The sequence below is a fragment of the Bos javanicus genome, chromosome 1 (assembly GCF_032452875.1).
Source record: "Bos javanicus breed banteng chromosome 1, ARS-OSU_banteng_1.0, whole genome shotgun sequence".
Classification (NCBI taxonomy): Eukaryota; Metazoa; Chordata; class Mammalia; order Artiodactyla; family Bovidae; genus Bos; species Bos javanicus.
The window spans coordinates 2082352-2106019 of record NC_083868.1 but is presented as its reverse complement, the minus strand read 5'-3'; the positions used below and the strand labels follow the sequence as shown (position 1 = coordinate 2106019).

The 23668-nt window shown below is 39.8% G+C and overlaps 1 protein-coding gene across 7 annotated transcripts in view; it reads left to right on the top strand.

Annotated features, from left to right (window-relative positions):
- ITSN1 (intersectin 1) overlaps nucleotides 1-23668 on the top strand; it is a 253806-nt gene that overhangs the window by 116829 nt on the left and 113309 nt on the right. For all 7 annotated transcript variants that reach the window (XM_061411188.1, XM_061410952.1, XM_061411028.1 and 4 more), the window contains exons 12-16: nucleotides 125-387; nucleotides 3161-3310; nucleotides 3396-3536; nucleotides 11063-11150; nucleotides 11273-11412. In XM_061411188.1, the coding sequence (XP_061267172.1) occupies nucleotides 125-387; nucleotides 3161-3310; nucleotides 3396-3536; nucleotides 11063-11150; nucleotides 11273-11412 (782 nt within the window). The remainder of the gene's footprint in view (nucleotides 1-124; nucleotides 388-3160; nucleotides 3311-3395; nucleotides 3537-11062; nucleotides 11151-11272; nucleotides 11413-23668) is intronic.

Here is a 23668-nt window from a genome sequence, read left to right as displayed (position 1 = left end):
AGCTTAGGGAGTTCGTATCTGCAGGTCCGTTACTCATTGACGATGTGCTGTGGAGTTTTTCCTTTGAAAGTGTCTGTTGAACATCATATGGCTTTTCATAATCGTCCTGTCTCTTGTCTGAAAGTAACCTTTGAAGATAAGAAGCGGGAGAACTTTGAACGGGGCAACCTGGAGCTGGAGAAGCGGAGACAAGCGCTCTTGGAGCAGCAGCGTAAAGAGCAGGAGCGCCTGGCCCAGCTGGAGCGGGCAGAGCAGGAGAGGAAGGAGCGGGAGCGCCAGGAGCAGGAGCGCAAAAGACAACTGGAGCTGGAAAAGCAGCTAGAGAAGCAGCGGGAGCTGGAGCGGCAGAGGGAGGAGGAGCGAAGGAAGGAAATCGAGAGGCGGGAGGTGAGCAGCTGGAAACAGTCATGTCATTAACACGGGCGCTCTTCTAGAATCGTTTAAGTGTCAGTAGTGTATCAGGCCTTCCCTGATGGCTCAGCAGGTAAAGAATCCACCTGCAGTGCAGGAGATGGCAGGAGACACAGGTCCGATCCCTGGTCTGGGGAACTGAGATTCGCACATGCCATGTGCTTAGTCGCTCAGTCGTGTCCAACTCTCTGCGACCCCGTGCACTGTAGCCCCGCCAGGCTCCTCTGTCTATGGGATTCTCCAGGCAAGAATACTGGAGTGGGTTGCCATGCCCTCCTCCAGGGGATCTTCCTAAGCCAAAGATCCGAACCTAGGTCTCCCACATTGCAGGCAGATTCTTTATACCATCTAAGTTTGAAGAAACAAAATTTTAAGAAGGCATAAAAATATGGCCGTCCCTGCTGGCTCAGTGGTAAAGAATCTGCCTGCCAGTGGTAAAGAATCTGCCTGCCAGTGCAGGAGATGCGGGTTTGATCCCTGGAATGGGAAAATCCCCTGGAGAAGGAAATGGCACTCAGTCCAGTATTCTTGTCTGGAAAATCCCATGGACTGAGGAGCCTGGCAGGCTGTACTCCTTGGTGTCACAAAGAGTCAGAGACAAGTGAGTGACTGAGCACATACAACAATAATACATTAACCCAGTCTTGTTTTTTTCTTTTTACAATTCAGTAGTTTTAGTTATTCACAAAGTAGTGTGACCATCACCACTGATTTATCACCCTGAAAAGAAATTCGTTAACCATTAAGGAGTTACTACTCCCCTTTCCCATTGCGCCTTGCCCTGAACAACCACAGATTTGCTTTCTGTCTCTACACCTTTGCCTATTCTGGACATTTTGGATAAACGGAATGATAGAATATGTGGCTTTTTGTGTCTGGCTTTCACTTTCAAGGTTCATCCAGTGTGTAGATTGAATAAATACCTATTCCTTTTTATAACTGAGTAATATTCCATTACCTGGATAGACAACATTTTATTTATCTACTCATCAATTTGATGGACATTTGTTTTTGTTTTTTTTTTTTCTAACTTTTGGGTATTTTGAATAACATTGCTGTGAACATTCATATACAAATTTTTGATAACTGAGTCTTATGACAAACTATTGCTATCAATTATGTATTTTTTAGCCTTTTTTCTGCATTCATATACACATATAGAAATAGAAAGGTTCATATGGTAGAGAGGCTGAGCGTTTACTGAAATTGTTTTTTAAACCACTGTAATGGTACCACACTAAATAATTAAAGTGTTTGTCACCTTTTTCTTTTTCCACTTTAGAAAACAAGTCTAGTAATCTTTACTGTATTTTATGGAAGGCTTCCTAAATTTGGTGCCATACCTGGATGTGGGCCAAGCCAATCTCTTGTCTGTCTTTCCAGTTTTAGTATGTTGTGACAGAAGCAATGCCGTGATCCTCTTGTGTGGATGAAATGTATTTTAAAGATGAGGGATTTTTTTCTTTATAAAAAAATAATATGGTTTCATCTCCTGATGAATGCTTTTGAAAACTTCTAGCTTCTAAGGTGCCTTTTCATTTAGGCACATACACACAGATAATAGCAAGATTTTCCTTTCCAGAATGACAACCAAAAGATAGGCCACCTTTCCTTCTTTAATTTTTTTTTTAAAGCATTTCAGAGTGTTTGTTCAGAACTACATAATGGCATTTACGATGTGCCAGGCATTGGTTAAGTTCCTGGAGATGTTGTGGTGACTAGGTACCCACCTGTCCTCCAGGCCCTTACAGTGTAGCTGGAGCACAAATATGTAAGAAGCAGTTATGATACAATGAAGAGTGCCAGGTGCCCTGACACTTCCTCTGCCCAGCAGCCATCAGAGTCAGGGTTGAAGAGAGCTGACGTTGCTGGAAAAATTACAGAGCCTTCTGTGCTAACAAGGAAACAAATGATTAGGGACATAGGAGTCATGGACTTTTAAAGCTTGAGATAAATAATTTCTCCTATGACAGAAGAAATAATAATTACTCGTTTGATGGAAGAAAGTTTTTTTTTGTTTTGTGTTTTAGTTCTGGGGGTTTTCCTAGGTTAACTTGCCTTTTTTGAAAAGATAATTTTGTTGTATTTATTTGGCTGCTTTAGGCTGAGCGACTTCCCTTTCACTTTTCACTTTCATGCATTGGAGAAGGAAATGGCAACCCACTCCAATGTTCTTGCCTGGAGAATCCCAGGGACGGGGGAGCCTGGTGGGCTGCCGTCTGTGGGGTCGCACAGAGTCGGACACGACTGAAGCGACTCAGCAGCAGTAGCAGCAGCAGGTCTTAGTTGCAGCATGTGGTATCTTTAGTTGAAGCATGTGGTGTCTAGTTCCTTGACCAGGGATTGGACCCGGGCATGCTGCATTGGGATCTTGGAGCCCTAGCCACCAAGGAACTCCCATAATTTTCCTTGTTTTCTTTTATGAGTCAGTAAATAAGGAAGAGCAGGTTTACTTACTACACCAAGCATCCTTAAAGACCTAAGGAATCGAATGTCAGTGATCCAATAGTCCTTTCTGTTCTCAACCCATGTGACTGTGATTGCCTTTCTGAATATTCTCTTTTTTCCCATAGAAGTAATAACATATTTGTATGAAATGTTGTGCTGTTTTATAATGAAAATCACTTGTCATGTTTAATACCATTTCATCCCTAAAAGAAAAGACTTACGAGATGTAATGTTTATTAAGATACATTGGAGAGTGTAAGAACTGAACAGTTAATAAATCGTCTGTTTGTGTATGTCACAGGCTGCGAAACGGGAGCTTGAAAGGCAAAGACAGCTTGAATGGGAACGGAATCGAAGACAAGAACTATTAAATCAAAGAAACAAAGAACAAGAAGACATAGTTGTACTGAAAGCAAAGAAAAAGACTTTGGAATTTGAATTAGAAGCTCTAGTGAGTAGTTTGATTGTGCTTTGGGAACCCACTTGCATTGAATTGTTAAATGCTAATGATTCTTATTATTTTTCACTTGTTAAAGAATGATAAAAAACATCAATTAGAAGGAAAACTTCAGGATATCAGATGTCGACTGACAACCCAAAGGCAAGAAATTGAGAGCACAAACAAATCTAGAGAGTTGAGAATTGCAGAAATCACCCACCTACAACAGCAATTACAGGTGAGAAAATATGTCCCTTAAAAGCCTTTTGGCTTCCTTTCTTTGATTCACTTCATTCACTTATTCACGCAGCAAGCATCTAGCAGGCCAAGATGAAGCAGACAGGGTACTTGCCTGAAAGTACTTGTTGCTCAGTTGCTAAGTCGTGTCCGACTCTGTGACCCCATGGACTGCAGCACCCAGGCTTCGCTGTCCTTCACCATCTCCCAGAATTTGCTCAGACTCATGTCCATTGAGTTGGTGATGCCGTCCAATCAGCTCATCCTCTGAAAGTAGGCTGTGTGGTAATTCAGCACACTTGCTGGGACTGCTGCATGCCAACTCAGTGCAAGCACCGGTAAGCACTGAGGATCCAGCAGTGGATAGCAGAGACAAACCCTGCCCTCATGGAGCTTACCTTCTGTCTGCAGGGTAGACAAGGACTCAGGAAATAAGACTAGCATGTTCTCTATTAGAAGACGGAAAGTTGCTCTGGAGAGTGAGTAGGGAAGAGAGTCTCCAATAGAGAGAGGCCTGTGATTTTAAGTAATGTGGTCAGGTCAGGCATCTCTGTGAGTATGATGTTGCGGCAAAGACTTGAAAGAGGTGAATGGCTGAGCCAGATGGACATCTAGCAGAGCAAGTTCTAGGTAGGGCAACAGTTGTGCAGAAGAACTAAGGCTATAAGCTGGTCTCTGGGATGCCAGTTACAGCAAGGAGACAGCTATGGTTGGAGCAGCTGGGGGCTGGATCATGCAGGACCTGTAGTCTACTCCTGGGACTTTGGCTTTACCATGATAACCACAATAAAGAAGTGCAATTAAGTATATCAGGAGGAGTTCCAGAGATACGTGTATAGAGAATAGTTGGAGACACAATGGAGTACTCTAAGCAGTTCTGCTTTCATTTTATTACCTATTCAGCTTTCACCACCAAGTTGTTAAAATTTCATCTGGTTTGGTTTCAAGTGTTGAGTTAGAGGGGGTATCCAATTCATGTAGATACTGTTCTGCATACCATCCTAAAAGGTGATCAGTTTTGGACACCGTGACTTTAATTTCAACTTCTTTTTCTCAGCCTGACAGTTTTGAGATTTATCCATATTTTTGAGTGAATCAGTCCTTTGTTCCATTTCATCAGTTCAGTCAGTTCAGTCACTCAATTTTGTCCAACTCTTTTTGTGACCCCATCCCTATCCATCACCAATTCCTGGAGCTTGCTCAGACTCATGTCCATCAAGTCAGTGACGCCATCCAACTATCTCACGCTGTCGTCCCCATCTCCTCCTTTACCAGTGAGTCAATTCTTCACATCAGGTGGCCAAAGTATTGAACTTCAGCTTCAACATCAGTCCTTCCAATGACTATTCACGACTGATTTCCTTTAGGATTGACTGGTTTGATCTTGCAGTCCAAGGGACCCTCAAAAGTCTTCTCCAACACCACAGTTCAAAAGCATCAATTCTTTGGCATTCAGCTTTCTTTATAGTCCATCTCTCACATTCATACATGACTACTGGAAAAAGCAGAGCTTTGACTAGGTGGAAAATTTGGCATTACTTTGTTGGCAAAGTAATGTCTCTCTCCTTTTTAATATGCTGTCTAGGTTGGTCATAGCTTTTCTTCCTTTACATCACTGAGTAGTATTTCCTTATTTATCCCATCACCTGCTGAGGGACATTTAGGTTTTTTCCAGTTTTGGACTTTATGACTAAAGCTGCAATGAGTATTTACTTATATTTCTTTATGTGGAAATATATTTTATTTCTCTTGGTTAAATTTTAGGAGGGGAATTACTGTCATATAAGTATGTGCTTAGCCATGTCAGAGTCTATCAAACTGTTTCTACAGTGGTTCTGTCATTTCACATTCTCACCAGCGGTGCACCAGCCCTTCAGCTGCTCCTCACTCTCGCCAACACTCCCTTTTGTCATTGTTTTTAGCGTCTCTGGTGGGTGGGCAACAATGTCTCATGTAACTTTAATCTGCATCTCCCTGAAGGCTGAATGCTGTTGGCTGTTGGTTCTTATGTGTATTAGTGTGCATCTTCTGTATGTGTTTTGTGAACAAATCTTTAACTCATCCTTTATTGGGTTGCTTATCTTATTATCAGAGTTCTTTATATAGTCTTATAAGAAGTCCTTTGTCAGATAGGTGTTTTGCAAATATTTTCACCTAGTCTCTGGCTTGCCTTTTCATTTTTGTAATGGTGTTTCTTAAAGGGCAGGTGTTTTAACTTTTAAAGTTCAATTTATTTTTTCTTTTATGGTTTTTTATGTTCTATCCAAGAAAGCTTTGACTATCCCAAGATTGAAGATGTTTTCCCTTACGTTTTCTTCCAGAAGTTTTATACTTTTATCTAACATACTTAGTTCTGTGATCCAGTTTTGATTGATTTTTATGTTAAGTGCAAGGTAAGGTAATGAGAGTCACTTTTTTCCATACCAACACTCGCTTTGTTCTATCAATGTTTATTAAAAACCTTAGTAGTTTGTTGATAATCAGCTGACCACATTTGTAAAAATCTTTCCTAGACTCTCTTTTGTTCCGCTGATCTACATCTATCCTTTTACCACTATTTCCCTCTGTTGACCTGCAACTGTGGAGATTTTAAAGTGTTTTTTCCTCCTTTATTTTATTAATATGGTGCTTTACATTGATTAAAATTTGAATGTTAAACCAACTTTCCATTCTTGGGGTAAACTGCCCTTCAGTTCAGTCAGTTCAGTTGCTCAGTCGTGTCTGACTCTTTGCGACCCCATGGACTGCAGCACACCAGGTCTCCCTGTCCATCACCAACTCCCAGAGTTTACTCAAATTCATGTCCATTGAGTTGGTGATGCCATCCAACCATCTCATCCTCTGTTGTCCCCTTCTTCTCCCGCCTTCAATCTTTCCCAGCATCAGGGTCTTTTCCAATGAGTCAGTTCTTTGCTTCAGGTGGCCAAAGTATTGGAGTTTCAGCTTCAACATCAGTCCTTCCAATGAACACTCAGGACTAATTTCCTTTAGGATTAACTGGTTATGTCTCCTTGCAGTTCAAGGTCCTCTCAAGAGTCTTCTCCAACACCACAGTTCAAAAGCATCAATTCTTCTGCACTCAGCTTTCTTTATAGTCCAACTCTCACATCCATACGTGACTACTGGAAAAACCATAGCCTTGACTAGACAGACCTTTGTTGACAAAGTAATGGCTCTGTTTTTTCAATATGCTGTCTAGGTTGGTCATAACTTTTCTTCCAAGGAGTAAGTGTCTTTTAAATTCATGGCTCAAGTCACCATCCACAGTGATTTTGGAGCCCCAAAAAATAAAGTTTCCCCCTCAGTCAGTCTCTCCCATTAGGAAACTTCCATAAGCCTCTTATCCTTCTCCATCAGAGGGCACACAGACTGAAAACCACAATCACAGAAAACTAATCAATCTAATCACATGGACCACAGCCTGTCTAACTCAATGAAACTGCCCTTAGTCATGGTATATTATTGTTTTAAAAATTATTGTTTAGATCAACTTATTATTATGAGTTTTTTTATTTAAATTCATAGGGGATATTAGTTTCATTTCTCATAATGTCCTCATCTACCTTTGGTATCAGGGTAATAAGGAAGTAAATAAGGTATATTCTTTTTTATTTTCTAAGAATTATATGAAATGGTAGTCCTCCCTTGATATCCATGGTGCCCTGGTTCCAAGCTAACTGAGGATACCAAAATCCATGGATGCTCAAGTTCTTTATGTAAAACGGATAGTATGATAGTCCCTTTGTGTCTGCATATTTGAATGGAAATTTGATCCTAGACTTGCTGAATCCAGATGGACTGGATGTTAGACTGTCTGTGGTGGTAGCTACTGTTTATTGAAGGCCTGGCATGTGAAGACCTTAATGTGAATATTAAATAGAATTCCACAATACCCTAGTAAGGGCAGTATCATTACTCTCATAAGTGGGAAAGTGAAGATTCTAGAAGGGAATATTCTGTTTCAGAATCAGTTTCTAGCTGGGCAACAAGAATCCAAATTTAACCCAGTTTATGTTACTTCAAAACTTTCCTTCTTAACTTGACACCACCCTGCCTCCCTAGCTAACCCTTTCAGCTTCTCTCTTAAAATCCTGTATGAAAGTATGAAAGTGTTAGTTTTTCAGTTGCATCCAACTCTTTGCGACCCTATGGACTGTAGCCTATCGTGCTCCTCTGTCCATGGGATTCTCTGGGCAAGAATAATGGAGTGGGTAGCCATTCCCTTCTCCAGGGGATCTTCCTGACCCAGGGATTGGACCCGAGTCTCCTGCATTGCAGGCAGATTCTTTACCATCTGACCCACCAGGAAAGATTAAAACCCTATATATTTCTTAAAAACTTTGTCTCGCCACCTTTCATAGTTATCAGACTCCAGTCTCAGTGCAGTTGGTCCACCTGTGCAGATTCAACCAACCCTAGGATTCAGAGTGCCAATCATACTTAGCTATTCTATGTAAGGAACTTGAACGTCCTTGGGTTTTTTTATTGTGGAGATCCTGAAACCAGTACTTCATGGATACTGAGGGATTACTGTTTCTTGCTTAAATTTTTGGTGGCATTCACTAGTGAAGCCTTATGACCTGGACATTTCATTGTGGTAGGATTTATAATTGCAAAATTTGTTTAGTAGATACAGGGCTATTCCAGTTTTCTATTTGTGCTGTATTCTCTTTTGATAATTTGTATCTTTCAGTGAATGTGTCTGTTTCATCTAAGTTAACAAATTTATTTGTATAAAATTGTTTACTATATTCTCTTATTCTTTGCAAGTCTGTAGCATCTGTAGTGATGTTACATCCTGATGTTGAAAATTTGTGTCATTTACCTCCCATTCCTACTCCTCCTCTCCTCTTTGTTCTCTCCCTTCTCTTCCACCTCCCTCTTTTCTCCAACAGTCTAGCTGGGAACTAATTGGCTTTATTGATGTTTTTTAAATAAATAGTTTTATTTTATTGTTTTTTTCTCTATGGTATCTCTGTTTTCTATTTCATTTACTTTGGCTCCTTATTATTTCCTTCCGTTTACTTCTTTTGGGTTTAATTTGCTTCTATCTAGCCTATTAAGAAGAGCTTAGATTATTGAATTTGGACCTTTCTTGATTTCTGATAATATATAAACATGTTAAGCTGTAAATTACCTTCCAAGCATCATCATAGCCATATTACACAAATTTTAACATGTTGTATTTTTATATTCATTCCATTCAGAACCTGTTTTTGATTTCCTTTGTCATTTCTTTGAAGGGTTATTTAGAATTATGCAGTTTAGTTTCCAAATACTTGGATTTCTTTTTTCTGAGCTGTCTGATTGATTTCTGGTTTATTTATGGTATGATCTGTGAGCACAGTCTGTGTGATTTTAATCCTTTTAAGTTTATTGAGACTTATGTTATGGCTCAGCATGTGATCTGTCTTGGTGAATGTTCCATGTACTCTGTTGAAGCTGAGTAGGGTGTCCCCCAAATGTAAGTCGATCAAGTTGGTTCTTAGTGTTGTTCATATCTTCAGTGTCCTTCCTCATTATCACAGAAATCCTAATTAATTTGAGATTTGAAATATTAGGATATGACATATAATGTAAATAGTATCAGAAGTTCACTGCTAGAAATTATTTGAAAATATTTTAAAATGCATGCACAAATACGATCTTTTCTATGTTAACTCTCTGTGTCTTTCACTAACTATTAATGAGAAGTTTCATAAAATATGCCCTTAGAAAATTTAGGACCGAAAACCATAGGTTTATTTATTATCTCTGAATGCTGTGTATCCATACATATGTTTATGATTGATGCTTAGTGTGTTTAGTTATTGAAAATAAAATACAAATCAAGGTTCCTGAAAAAGCAGTGAAGTTAAAAATAATGCATGGTTTGAAGAAAGTCAGGTACATAGTAGGCAATGATATATTGGTTTTCTTTCTTTATAAGTATTAGCAGATTCTTGCTATGCAAATGATTCAAGTACCACTTCATACTGATTTGACCTATTTTTAGAAAGTTAGATTGTACATTTAGAAGTAATGTTGGGACTTTCCCGGTGGTCCACTGGTTAAGATTTCGTGTCTCAGTGATTTCGAGCCGGGCTTCATCTTGATACTTCCTTGTTTGCCCTGGTTCAGGAAAGAAAATTGGGGATTGGTCAGAGACGTGGCCTTGGTTTAGTGGGGCGAATAAGAGGAGGAGCCCAGTTGGCTATGCTTTTTTGGGAAAATGTTCTGATTTGTGTATTCTGTTCTGTCTAAATTTGATGGGATTGGGGAGAGTACTTTTGTTTGTGTGAATTATTCATGTGAGAAGATGCTTCCAAATGTTCTCCACTGAGCTGTATCGCCCTACGGTTGGGATGTATAGTACACAAAGATTTCTTACATACAAGCCAGTCGGTATCTAAAGGTGGTTGTTCCAGAAAGGACTGGTTTTTAGCCTCAGGGGAAAATTTTTCATGAAGACATTTTTAGTTTTCAAATGAAAAGTTAATACATAGAGATTTATTTTTCTTAAGTCAGAGTAAAAATGAAAGTCAAATACATGCGTGCGTGCATGCTAAGTCACTTCAGTCATATCTGACTCTTCGCAACCTCATGGACTGTTGCCCTCCAGACTCCTCTGTCCATGGGATTCTCCAGGCAAGAATACTTGAGTAGCTGCCATACCCTCCTCCAGGGGATCTTCCCAACCTAGAGATCGAACCTGGGTTTGCATTGCAGGCAAATTCTTTACCACTGAGCCACTCGGGAAGCCCCAAAAGTCAAATATTCCTTAATAAAGGCTATAAAAGCTGTCTTTTTTCTTATATATGTAGAAACTACATTGAATAATTTAAGCTGAACTTAGGCAAATACAATTGATTCTCAAGTCACCCATGAAAATGCCTCACAGTCCTGTACAATATGGTTTAGCTTTTATCTATGTCGGTTAAAAAATAGTCGATTCAAGATTTCTGTGCAGCTGTTTAAAACTGTGGCTTTATCCTCAGTGGTGGAGCCACATATTGCAGCTAAGATTCTAATTATTAAAGTCCTGGTTTGAATTCTGTTTCCGACTTCAGGTGTGTGGTCACCCTCAGTTCAGCCCTATTAAGGATCAAAGTTCCTGACAGAACAGTTCCTGGTTAAACTACTGAGTCAGTTTACAAATATCAGGGTAACTGCATTTGTATTTGATCCTAGTGCAATTTGAGAGATCATTCCTTTCCCTTTTCTCTGCTGAGTTGTACTTGTGGTTCACTTTTAAAAGCTTGTAAATAGGCAGTAAGTCAATAAAAATGTAAGAAATATCAAGGGAGCTATAACTGTCTTATTTAAACTTTATTTCAGTGAAAAGCATTTGGCAAACAATTAATTTTTTGGCAAGAAAACAACAACAACCCTGACTAGTGATTAAATGCAGTTTCGCTGTAGTCGATTTGGGATGAGGTTAGGAGAATCTTTGAAAGAGCAGAAAATTGACCTCTGCCTGCCCGGACTTTGGATCTAAACATGGTAGTTTTCTCCACCATTCATTGCTGCATTCTCTTTCTCTCCTAGGAGTCCCAGCAAATGCTTGGAAGACTTATTCCAGAAAAACAGATACTCAATGACCAATTGAAACAAGTTCAGCAAAACAGTTTGCACAGTAGGTGTTTTCTTTTTAAAGTTGACATTTTCCTTCCTCACAGGCAAGAAATGAGAACCTGAAAAGCCGTTTTCCTCACTGCCAGTTTGTTTTTCTTATCTCACCATGTTTTTCTAAAACAGGGGATTCACTTCTCACACTCAAAAGAGCCTTAGAAGCGAAAGAACTGGCTCGGCAGCAGCTACGAGACCAACTGGATGAAGTGGAGAAAGAAACTAGGTCAAAATTACAGGAGATTGATATTTTCAACAATCAGCTGAAGGTACCTATTCTGTGTGTGCCCACATGTATGTCTTACTTTGTTATTTTTTCTACGTGGCCAAGATGGTTAGTTGATATTTGACCTCCAGGCAGGAAAATTTATTCTGCTGGTTTGTCAGCCTTCATAAAAAGCCGTCACATTTATAGATGAACATTAAACAATCTGAGTTGAATTTTTGTCCTTTAAAAAATAAAAATGAATCTGGCCTCTTTAAATAAAGGGCTGAGTAAGTGGCCCCGACTTGACATCTGTCTTTCACATGAATGCATTTTTGCACATCTTCATCCTTGTGTCTGTTGAGAATGCCATCAAGTTGAATTGCCAAAAGCTGGGCTCCAAAAGCTGCATCCTTCTTATGTTCTTTGAAGAAGATTGAAAAGGAACTGTTTTCTCTTTGAAAGCTAAGAATTTTTTTCACCAATTCTTACCTTCAGGATTGTCCTTGAATATAAATAGATCCTTGTTTTGTGACCTCACACTTTAATAAAATATTATGGATTAGTGGAGTAATTACCTTTGTCTCTGTGGTGGAAGTGGTGCATGGTTTTGTTAAATTTTCTCAGTGTAACAGGAAAATTCCAAAGCTCCCAGGGAAGGTACCAGTGGTGAAATCACAGCCTTTTTCTGATTTGGTGCTTTTGGTTTAACGTGACAGCTTTATAATTAAGAGTGATTATTATCCTGTAATAAAATATCTTGAAATACAAGCAGCTTATTTCCTATTAACAGCAATCACATACTTTAGATTTAAGTAGATATTAAAGTTTTTAATCAGTTATGTTCTTTTAAAAAGTTGGATTTTACACTTCCCCCCCCCCCCCCCCACCAAGTATTTCTCTGTTTCCAACCTAAAATCCTTTATACTTGCTTCTGGCCAGTTTAGCTTCTGATACTTAGGAAAGGTTTAAGTACTTTTCTTCATTATTCTGTTCTTCATTATTAGAAATACAAAAACAAATTTGAAAGCCTATTTGAGATTTTTAGTTGACTTTAGAATTTTGATTCTAGGCCAGCTTGTCTAGACATTTGAGTTTGAGGTATTTGTACTGTTTTTCAGAGTAATAAGTAATGAGGTTTTCACAATTATACAATTCCAGGAAGATGATCTTAGGGGAAATATTATTTGAGCCAATTTACCTTTGTGAGTTTTTTTAAAATATTGCTTTCATGCTTACACTGAATATATGTTTGTATATGTGTGTATGTGCACTGTATATATTTTCTGTATGTGTCCAGATATGATTATGTGTCATATAAGTATTGGAATTACAGCTGTCAGTTCTCCTTCTCTAGAATAAATAGAAACACTGACATTACCTCTCATTATTACTTGTCACTATTACCAGCAATCCTTTTTCATAGTCTCTTGGAATATAAACTTAAGTATTCAGGTGTCTTCTGACCCAGGCAGTACTCCAGATTTATGCCTTACTCTTAAGTTTCCTTTCTCTAAAAGTTTGGCCCAAAGCAAGGTTCACATGTCAGAAGATGGCCTCCGGTCGGTGGATTTGATAATGCCTAGATAACTTACAGATTATTTTTGCTGTTGTACTGTTGTCATTGCTAAAGAGAACACCCTGCAGATGTGATGTGAGTCAGTCTCACTGTTTAGTTGACTAATGCTGACTTTAGTAGTAAGAGAGTTTTTATAGACCTTTATTCTACTGGCCCTTTTTCCAAATATGTGTGTTTATCACTCAGTTGTGACTGAGTCTTTGTGACCCCATGGACTGTAGCCCACCAGCCTCCTCTATCCATGGACTTCTCCAGGCAAGAATACTGCTATGAGTCACCATTTCCTTCTCCAAGGGATCTTTCCAACCCAGGGATCGAACCTGGGTCTCCCACACTGCAGGCACATTCTTTACCATTTGAGCCACCAGGGAAACCCGAATATGCTTGTTTTTAAATATTTCTTTCTGTTGTAACTTTTAGTTTTCCATTATTACTTTAAATTTAAGTCAGTGTGGAGAGTAAAAAAAAATCACAAGTCAGTATGTAGCTACATTGTTTTATTATTTAAAACAAAAGTTTGGAGGACTTAGTGACCATATTATGTTTCTGACAGTTGTTATTTCTAGTATTCCTCTCCAGCCTGGTGAGATCAAAACAGAAACAGGTACACTGAAGATCAAAAGATTTATAATTTGAAGGGAACAATTCTTGAGGCTGTGCCCTTTGCCTGGCAAAGAAATAAAGCCACTCTTTCCTTCTTTTGCAAAAAAAGAAAAAAGATGTAAAATTTGATTGAGACAGCTCAGAGGCAGATTTAAGATTTTAGCCTCTTGAGTATCTCCTGTCTGTTTTCTTTGTTATAATCACATTGGCGAATGTGAAGCTTTTTTCTTTTTCTTTTTACTTTATTGCTTATTCACTTTGTTGTTGGTGTTTAGTCACTAAGTCGTGTCTGACTCTTTTGTGATCCCATGCACTGTCATCCTCTGTGCTGCTTTGTCCATGGGATTTCCTACGGAAGAATACTGGAGTGGGTTGCTGTTTTCTTCTCCAGGGGAATTTCCCGACTCAGGGATCGGATCTGTGTCTCTTGCACTGACAGGCGAATTTGTTACCACTAGCAATTATAATTTCTCCTAAGATGAGACGAATGAGGCGAGCCAGCACTCTGACCCTTTGGGATTTCTTCCGTGTGTCCTCCGCAGCATCCTCGCTAACGTTGGCAAAAATTACTTCTACCTTGCCAAAACACTTCAACTGTCCAGTAATTCCACACATCAGGTTTGATGCTATGAATTTGGTCCATACTAAACCTTCCTCTCCCTAGAGGAAACCAGCCTAGAGAGTATAAAAAAGAAATTAGGACTTCAGATCAGATCAGATCAGTCGCTCAGTCATGTCCGACTCTGCGACCCCATGATCACGGCACGCCAGGCCTCCCTGTCCATCATCAACTCCCAGAGTTCACTCAGACTCACATCCATCGAGTCAGTGATGCTATCCAGCCATCTCATCCTCCGTCATCCCCTTCTCCTCCTGCCCCCAATCCCTCCCAGCATCAGAGTCTTTTCCAATGAGTCAACTCTTCGCATGAGGTGGCCAAAGTACTGGAGTTCCAGCTTTAGCATCATTCCTTCCAAAGATATCCCAGGGCTGATCTCCTTCAGAATGGACTGGTTGGATCTCCTTGCAGTCCAAGGGACTCTCAAGAGTCTTCTCCAACACCACAGTTCAAAAGCATCAATTCTTCGGTGCTCAGCTTTCTTCACAGTCCAACTCTCACATCCATACATGACCACAGGAAAAACCGTAGCCTTGACTAGACGAACCTTTGTTGGCAAAGTAATGTCTCTGCTTTTGAATATGCCATCTAGGTTGGTCATAACTTTCCTTCCAAGGAGTAAGTGTCTTTTGATTTCATGGCTGCAGTCACCATCTGCAGTGATTTTGGAGCCCAGAAAAATAAAGTCTGACACTGTTTCCACTGTTTCCCCATCTATTTCCCATGAAGTGGTGGGACCGGATGCCATGATCTTCGTTTTCTGAATGTTGAGCTTTAAGCCAACTTTTTCACTCTCCACTCTCACTTTCATCAAGAAGCTTTTGAGTTCCTCTTCACTTTCTGCCATAAGGGTGGTGTCATCTGCATATGTGAGGTTATTGATATTTCTCCCGGCAATCTTGATTCCATCTTGTGTTTCTTCCAGTCCAGCGTTTCTCATGATGTACTCTGCATATAAGGTAAATAAACAGGGTGACAATATACAGCCTTGACGTACTCCTTTTCCTATTTGGAACCAGTCTGTTGTTCCATGTCCAGTTCTAACTGTTGCTTCCTGACCTGCATACAAATTTCTCAAGAGGCAGATCAGGTGGTCTGGTATTCCCATCTCTTTCAGAATTTTCCACAGTTTATTGTGATGCACACCGTCAAAGGCTTTGGCATAGTCAATAAAGCAGAAATAGATGTTTTTCTGGCATCTCTTGCTTTTTTGATGATCCAGCGGATGTTGGCAATTTGATCTCTGGTTCCTCTGCCTTTTCTAAAACCAGCTTGAACATCAGGAAGTTCATGGTTCACATATTGCTGAAGCCTGGCTTGGAGAATTTTGAGCATTACTTTACTAGTGTGTGAGATGAGTGCAATTGTGTGGTGGTTTGAGCACTCTTTGGCATTGCCTTTCTTTGGGATTGGAATGAAAACTGACCTTTTCCAGTCCCATGGCCACTGCTGAGTTTTCCAAATTTGCTGGCATATTGAGTGCAGCACTTTCACAGCATCATCTTTCAGGATTTGGAATAGCTCAGCTGGAATTCCATCACCTCCACTAGCTTTGTTCATAGTGATGTTTTCGAAGGCCCACTTGACTTCACATTCCAGGATGTCTGGCTCTAGGTCAGTGATCACACCATCGTGATTATCTGGGTCGTGAAGATCTTTTGTGTACAGTTCTTCTGTGTATTCTTGCCATCTCTTCTTAATATCTTCTGCTTCTGTTAAGTCCATACCATTTCTGTCCTTTATCGAGCTCATCTTTGAATGAAATGTTCCTTTGGTATCTCTGATTTTCTTGAAGAGATCCCTAGTCTTTCCCATTCTGTTGTTTTCCTCTATTTCTTTGCATTGATCGCTGAGGAAGGCTTTCTTATCTCTCCTTGCTATTCTTTGAAACTCTGCATTCAGATGCGCTTCTCCATCTTTGGCTGCAAAGAATAGAATCAATCTGATTTCGGTGTTGACCATTTGGTGATGTCCATGTATAGAGTCTTCTCTTGTGTTGTTGGAAGAGGGTGTTTGTTATGACCAGTGCATTTTCTTGGCAAAACTCTATCAGTCTTTGCCCTGCTTCATTCCATATTCCAAGGCCAAATTTGCCTGTTACTCCAGGTGTTTCTTGACTTCCTACTTTTGCATTCCAGTCCCCTATAATGAAAAGGACATCTTTTTTTGGCGTTAGTTCTAAAAGGTCTTGTAGGTCTTCATAGACCTGTTCAACTTCAGCTTCTTCAGCGTTATTGGTTGGGGCATAGACTTGGATTACTGTGATATTGAATGGTTTGCCTTGGACACGAACAGAGATCGTTCTGTCGTTTTTGAGATTGCATCCAAGTACTGCATTTCAGACTCTTTTGTTGACCATGATGGCTACTCCATTTCTTCTAAGGGATTCCTGCCCGCAGTAGTAGATATAATGGTCATCTGAGTTAAATTCACCCATTCCAGTCCATTTCAGTTTGCTGATTCCTAGAATGTCGATGCTTACTCTCGCCATCTCTTGTTTGACCACTTCCAATTTGCCTTGATTCATGGATCTGACATTCCAGGTTCCTATGCAATATTGTTCTTTACAGCATCGGACCTTGCTTCTATCACCAGTCACATCCACAGCTAGGTATTATTTTTGCTTTGGCTCCATCCCTTCATTCTTTCTGGAGTTATTTCTCTACTGATCTCCAGTAGCATATTGGGCATCTACTGACCTGGGGAGTTTCTCTTTCAGTATCCTATCATTTTGCCTTTTCATACTGTTCATGGGGTTCTCAAGGCAAGAATACTGAAGTGGTTTGCCATTCCCTTCTCCAGTGGACCACATTCCGCCAAATCTCTCCACCATGACCCACCCATCCTGGGTTGCCCCACTTGCATGGCTTAGTTTCATTGAGTTAGACAAGGCTGTGGTCCTAGTGTGATTAGATTGACTAGTTTTCTGTGAGTATGGTTTCAGTGTGTTAGGAAACTAACTAGGACTAAAAAACTAATTAGGACTTAGTTTTGTTTTATATTCCTATAAATTGTTCATCTACAGAAAGAAAGTTTGGTTCACCTGTTATCAACTAGTATGGTGACACTGGAGAAATACTTGTAGAGCGTAGACTTTTAAAAGTAGTTCATCAAAGGGGACTTCCCTGGTCATCCAGTGGTTAAGACTGAGATTCCAGTGCAGGGAACTTGGGTTAGATCCGTGGTCTGGGAACAAGGATGCCACGTGGTGTGGGGCATGGCCAAAAAAAGAAATCATTGATCAGAACATTAAAACCTGTATTCAATTTCTAGCCCCATAAATGAGGGTTCCATTTAGCAAAATCCAACTCTCATAGTTTCTTTGGTACAAAACTACAAATTTGGTACAAATTCACTTCTTTTGACGCACACTCACGTTCATGTCCTGTTCCTTAGCAATAAGGGCATGAAGGGAACAATAACATAGAGGTAAGCAATCTACCTGCCAATGCAGAAGGTGCGGTTTCTATCCCTGGGTCGGGAAGAAATCCCCTGGAGAAGAAAATGGCAACCCACTCCAGTACTCTGCCTGGAAAACCCGTGGACAGAGAAGCCTGGGGGCCTACAGTCCATGGGGTCGCAGAGAGTGACTGAGCACAGCACATAGCACAGGGAACAATAGTACCCTGTTTTAGCTCAGATTCTCAAGCATAAGACTGTGTTCAGGAAGTGTAATTGTATTTAGTTTCTTGAATGAGAAAGGGTTTAGAGGGTAGATATGCTGTTTCCTTTTTCTTTCTATCTTTCTTTTTAATATGCCGTCTGGTTTAGTCCTGTCTGCCAGCTGTCTAGTTCAGATTCATTCTTTTGAGAATTGCTCCTTTTTTCTTCAGTTAAGCAAGAATTACATTTATGCCTACTCACTCAGTTTCTGATAACCAATGATGGAAGTACTCAAGTCATTAATTAAAGAGAAAATCAATTACTTTTACAGTTAAATTAATAGATATTTCAGATTGGTAGCAATCTACTAAAAATATAAACCATACTCACAGTTCTGGTCAAGAACTGGTCAGAGCTATGGATCATATGGCCTCTAGAGTCATGGACCTTTCCATTTCTATTTTACCTAATAGAAATTGAAGACTCATTTTTTTCCTCTTAGAAAAGACTACTTTTCCATGCGGGATTCCCAGGTGACGCTAGTGGTAAAGAATCTGCCTGCCAATGCAGGAGACACTAGTTGGATCCCTGGGTCAGGAAGATCCCCTGGAGAAGGAAATGGAAACCCACTCCAGTATGCTTGCCCAGAGAATCCCATGAACAGAGGAGCCTGGAGGGCTGCAGTCCGCAGGGCCAGAGTCAGGCACGACTGAGCAACTGAGCATACATTTTTGCATCCTTTTGTAGTAGACAGCTACCTTATAGATATGATATTTATGTTTTCCAGAAATGATCCCAAGTCCGAAATGTCTTTGTGATTTATCACCCAAAACAAAGAATGACTTTAAAAAGGAAAAAGAATGAATAAACTTGGCTTTTGTAGGTCTATCAAAAAGGGAGGAAACGATGGCACTCTGACATTAAAGCTTTTATGCTCGAATTCCAACTGATAGCCTTTTATTTTTACTACCTTTTGTATGAACAGTAAATTTCAGTGGACCAAATTTATCTATCAAATTTTCTGCTTTTAAAATGTATTCTATATGCAGCAACTTTTATCATGCTTAGGAATCAATAATTTCATATTCATGTTCTAGAAACCTCAATGTAAAAATTCAATTATCTTTGACTTTTCTCTTTTTATCTCATTTTGCAGGAAAATCAAGACAATTTTTTGGGGAATCTATTTGCCTTAAGGGCACATAGAATCATTCTGATCATTATTTTTCTTACCTACAGTGCTTAGCTGTAGGTGTAAAATTATGGTTCTAGCAAGTGTCAAATACCATTACAAATAGGAACTTTTTAGACAGCAGCACTTGACCTCACATTTCCTTTGGCAATGTTAGTAGTTACTGGCATAGTTTTCTTTGGCCCTTATAGGTTAACGTTCCATATTTTAATATCCTCACTATGATACAGAACAGCACGTAAAGTGCAGCTTAATAGTTGTCAGGACTCTCTTGTAAGCTAAAACAGAATCGACACAAAGCGTCTAGATGTTACGTTTTGTGCTGAAAAGTCGAGTCCTTGTTGGCCCCCACTAGGCACTGTGTGCTGGCCGAGTTCTAGCATGAATGGCGTTTTTTCCAGTCAGTGGCGATGGAGGAGGCAGTGTTTCAGTGCCTGGCGGTTCTCCTGGGCAGCGTCATCCACTTTTAGACTTCTTTCTAAAGCTTTCCCTGCACTGCTCAGACAATGCACATCTTTCTCAAACTAAGGATGGTGAACCATCTCCAGCTCTGGGCTTCAGTTTCCCCCATGCAGATGAGTGCTCAGTGTCTAAATCAGCATTTACTGTGAAGTGCTAATAAGCCTTCTTTGTAAAAGTTAATCATGATTAATTAGTATAAATCATGGAGTATGAGTGAATCTTTCCTCTTGGAAAATTGTGTGTCTGTTGGTGTGGGTGTGTGATGGAAGCTCTGAACTACGAGATGGATAAGGTACTATATACTGTAGTCTTTATACCAAGCATATTTTAGATCATTGAATTTGCCATGTGGCTGCAAAAATTTGAAAGACCATACTTGGTCATTATTTGGGTCAATATGCATATTTTCAGCAGCAGATAGTATAGTCAGTATACTATTCCAAAAATGGATAATCTTTTATTTCTCAGAAAAATGTGAGTATTTAGGACTGATTCAGAGTTAAGAATTATGTTCCGTAATATACTTGGGAAATCCAGGCTTTGTAAATTAGATACAAGATGCTATTAGAAATATAAACTCTGCCTATAATGCTACCAGTTCTAAAAATTGCTCTTAGGAACTGAATTGTTGTTGAGATGAGAATGCCAGTTATAGTAAATAAGGTTCTTGGCTTTACTGAGGCTTTTATGCTCTTGGTTTCAGACACTTGCTTTCAATGGCAGGCTCATTCATTATGAAGGCAGTGAAAGGCAAAATGTTTAGCAACCAGGGAAGAAAAGAAAAGAGCTGGAGAAGGAACTGCAGAACAGAATGAGATGTCAGGGAAAAAATGCATGTGCAGGGAAACAAGGACAGAAAGGAGAAGATCCAGAAAGAGGAGATCCAGAGACAGCAAGAGAAATCAGTGTGAATTCAAATAACCATGTTGTTTTCTCATATTAGTAGAGTAACGTTTGGCTGTTTTGTGGCTTGTTCAAGATCAAATTTTATTTTTACCTGTATGATCCTTTTGAAAAGACTTTTTTTGCATAGAAGTAATAATATGCTGTAACTCTCATTGAATGTACTTGTGATTATGGAGACTTCAGGCAGATTCCTTCAATGTAGAAAAGTAATTAAACACTCCCAAGACTCGAAATAATTAACAAACATTGTGTGTTAGCTTCTGTGCCATACCAGTAGGCTTGTTGCTTGGTTGGTTGAGGTTTTTAGTAGTAGTGGGGGGTTTTCTTTTGAGATTTTAAAAAAGTACTTAACAAAAGGAGTTCAGTTCAGTTCAGTTCAGTTGCTCAGTCGTGTCCGACTCTTTGCGACCCCATGAACCACAGCACGCCAGCCCTCCCTGTCCATCACCAACTCCCGGAGTTCAGCCAAACTCATGTGCATCAAGTCGGTGATGCCATCCAGCCATCTCATCCTCTGTTGTCCCCTTCTTCTCCTGCCCCAATCCCTCCCAGCATCAGGGTCTTTTCCAATGAGTCAACTCTTTGCATGAGGTGGCCAAAGTATTGGAGTTTCAGCTTCAGCATCAGTCCTTCCAATGAACACCCAGGACTGGCCTCCTTTAGGATGGACCGGTTGGATCTCCTTGCATTCAAAGGGACTCACAGGAGTCTTCTCCAACACCACAGTTCAAAAGCATCAATTCTTTGGCGCTCAGCTTTCTTCACAGTCCAACTCTCACATCCATCATAACCACTGGAAAAACCATAGCCTTGACTAGATGGACCTTTGTTGGCAAAGTAATATCTCTGCTTTTGAATATACTATCTAGTTTGGTCATAACTTTCCTTCCAAGGAGTAAGTGTCTTTTAATTTCATGGCTGCAGTCACCATCTGCAGTGATTTTGGAGCCCCAAAAAATAAAGTCTGACACTGTTTCCACTGTTTCCCCATCTATTTCCCATGAAGTGATGGGACCAGATGCCATGATCTTCGTTTTCTGAATGTTGAGCTTTAAGCCAACTTTGTCAGTCTCCTCTTTCACTTTCATCAAGAGGCTTTTGAGTTCCTCTTCACTTTCTGCCATAAGGGTGGTGTTATCTGCATATGTGAGGTTATTGATATTTCTCCCGGCAATCTTGATTCCAGCTTGTGCTTCTTCCAGCCCAGCATTTCTCATGATGTACTCTGCATAGAAATTAAATAAGCAGGGTGACAATATATAGCCTTGACGTACTCCTTTTCCTATTTGGAACCAGTCTGTTGTTCCATGTCCAGTTCTAACTGTTGCTTCCTGACCAGGGAGGGTAAAAAGACAACTTAAAAAATGTTTTCTTATTCTCTTCTTTAGCCAAACTCCTGACAATTAGATCCTTCAGACTGACATGCATTTTAAAATAAAGGCGTATTGCTTTATAGATAAAGCTGAGACATTTGGGGAAAACTCAGATTTTCAGGACAAAATAGAGTCAGTTTTCTCTTTCTGGGAGCGTAAGGATACCTAGCAAAGACTCTTGGGAGACGTGAGAGAGGATTCTTTGTTAGCTATATATCTACTGCAGAAAAGACAGGGTTTTCTATTAATAGCTCTTCTCTCCTTTTTTGTTTATCTGTCCTCTCATCCCTTTACAAACACACACACATGTACACACACACACACCCATTCATTCCTCTTCGACTCTCCCATGGCACTGTGATACACTGACTGCCAACTTGTGCCATGGGGAGCTGGACTTTCTATTTGGTTGAATATTGACCACAGACTTAGAAATAATCTTTAAGCATGTTCTCAGAATTCAAATAACCAGTCTATTTATCTCTCTCTCTATATATTTCCAATCAGTATTTTTTTTTATATTCCTCCTGCTTTTCATGCATCAAGAATGAATACATTTTATAATTTTGCAGGAAATGGAATATCAGTTCATCTTGATTGGAGTAAAACTTCTGTTTTGAAATAGTGATATTTCTGATTTTTCCACACTGGTAGGAGTTCCTCAGTCTTCATGAGGTTTGTTGGTTGGCTTTCTTTACTGATTTTCCATTTGTTTTACAACCACTTAATTGGGATAAGTTACCATATTTTAAGACCCTGAATCCTTTTAAAAATTCTGAGTTTGTCTGCTACGCAGTGTCCTTAGGTGAGAAATAAAGTGGCGTTTATTTATGCAGAAGCACGCCTACCTGAGCAATCTGTAAATCACCCCCAATGTTTGTATAGAAGCAGGACAGTTTACAAGGCTTTTTTTCCAGTGTGGAGTCATCTGTTTGCTCTTTGTAGCACCTTCCCTTTGCTGTAGGTGAGGCCTAGAAAAGGACCTGCCAATTGTACTCTCCCTTATCAAGCTGATTCCCAAGGACAGGGAAGGTCTGGAGGCTTTGAGTTTTTTGGCATGCACTGAAGTTTTCTGTGGAAGCCAGGAAAGACTCAGGCTGAGTTTCTTGGGTGGAGTGTGGAGAGAAAAATAAAAAGCACTTCTAGCTTTCTATAAGTATTAGGTCTAGACAAAACAAACACCTGCAGTTTCTGATGCTGGTACCTAGATCAATTTCCTATGTGGTCCATTTAATATTAACACATAAATGATCGGGTGATTTTTGCAGAGACTAATGCCTGATGTAAGTGGATATTTGAAACATTTGTGGTGAGTGATGTTCGGATAACAAAAGATGTGTGACTACCTCTGTGGTCAATACATTGTTGACAGTACCAAGATTGTTGTTAAGAAATGTGTCTTCCACAGTTTATGTTGACTTGTGGTGTTCAGTTCATGACAGTGAAAGTGTTAGTCCCTTGGTTGTATCCCATTCTTCAAGACTCCATGCAAGTAGCCCGCCAGGCTCCTCTGTTCGTGGAATTCTCCTTGCAAGGATGCTAGAGTGGGTTGCCATGGTCTCCTCCAGGGTATCTTCCCAACCCAGAGATCGAACCCAGGTCTTCTGCATTGCAGGCAGATTCTTTACCATCTCAGCCACCAGGGAAGCCCATGAATTTCTACTAATTAACCAGTTGCTTTTGTCTTTCTGTTCCAAGAGATAGTCTGAGAAAAACAAACAAACAAACAAACCAGAGGCAGGCTAATACTTCAAGAGTTAGATGACCAAATAGCAATGTATTTCCATAAATAGCTGGTCTTTCATAGACTCCATATTGCTACTTCATTTTCCCCCCTCTATTCACAAACTTTTGTGCAAAGTCATGTTTATGAAAAGAAATGCCATTCATATTGTGAAGGTAGATACTTCTCTATATTTCATGTAATGTCAGGTCACATAATACATTTATTTTTGAGAGTCTAAGACTAAATGAAGGAGAAAC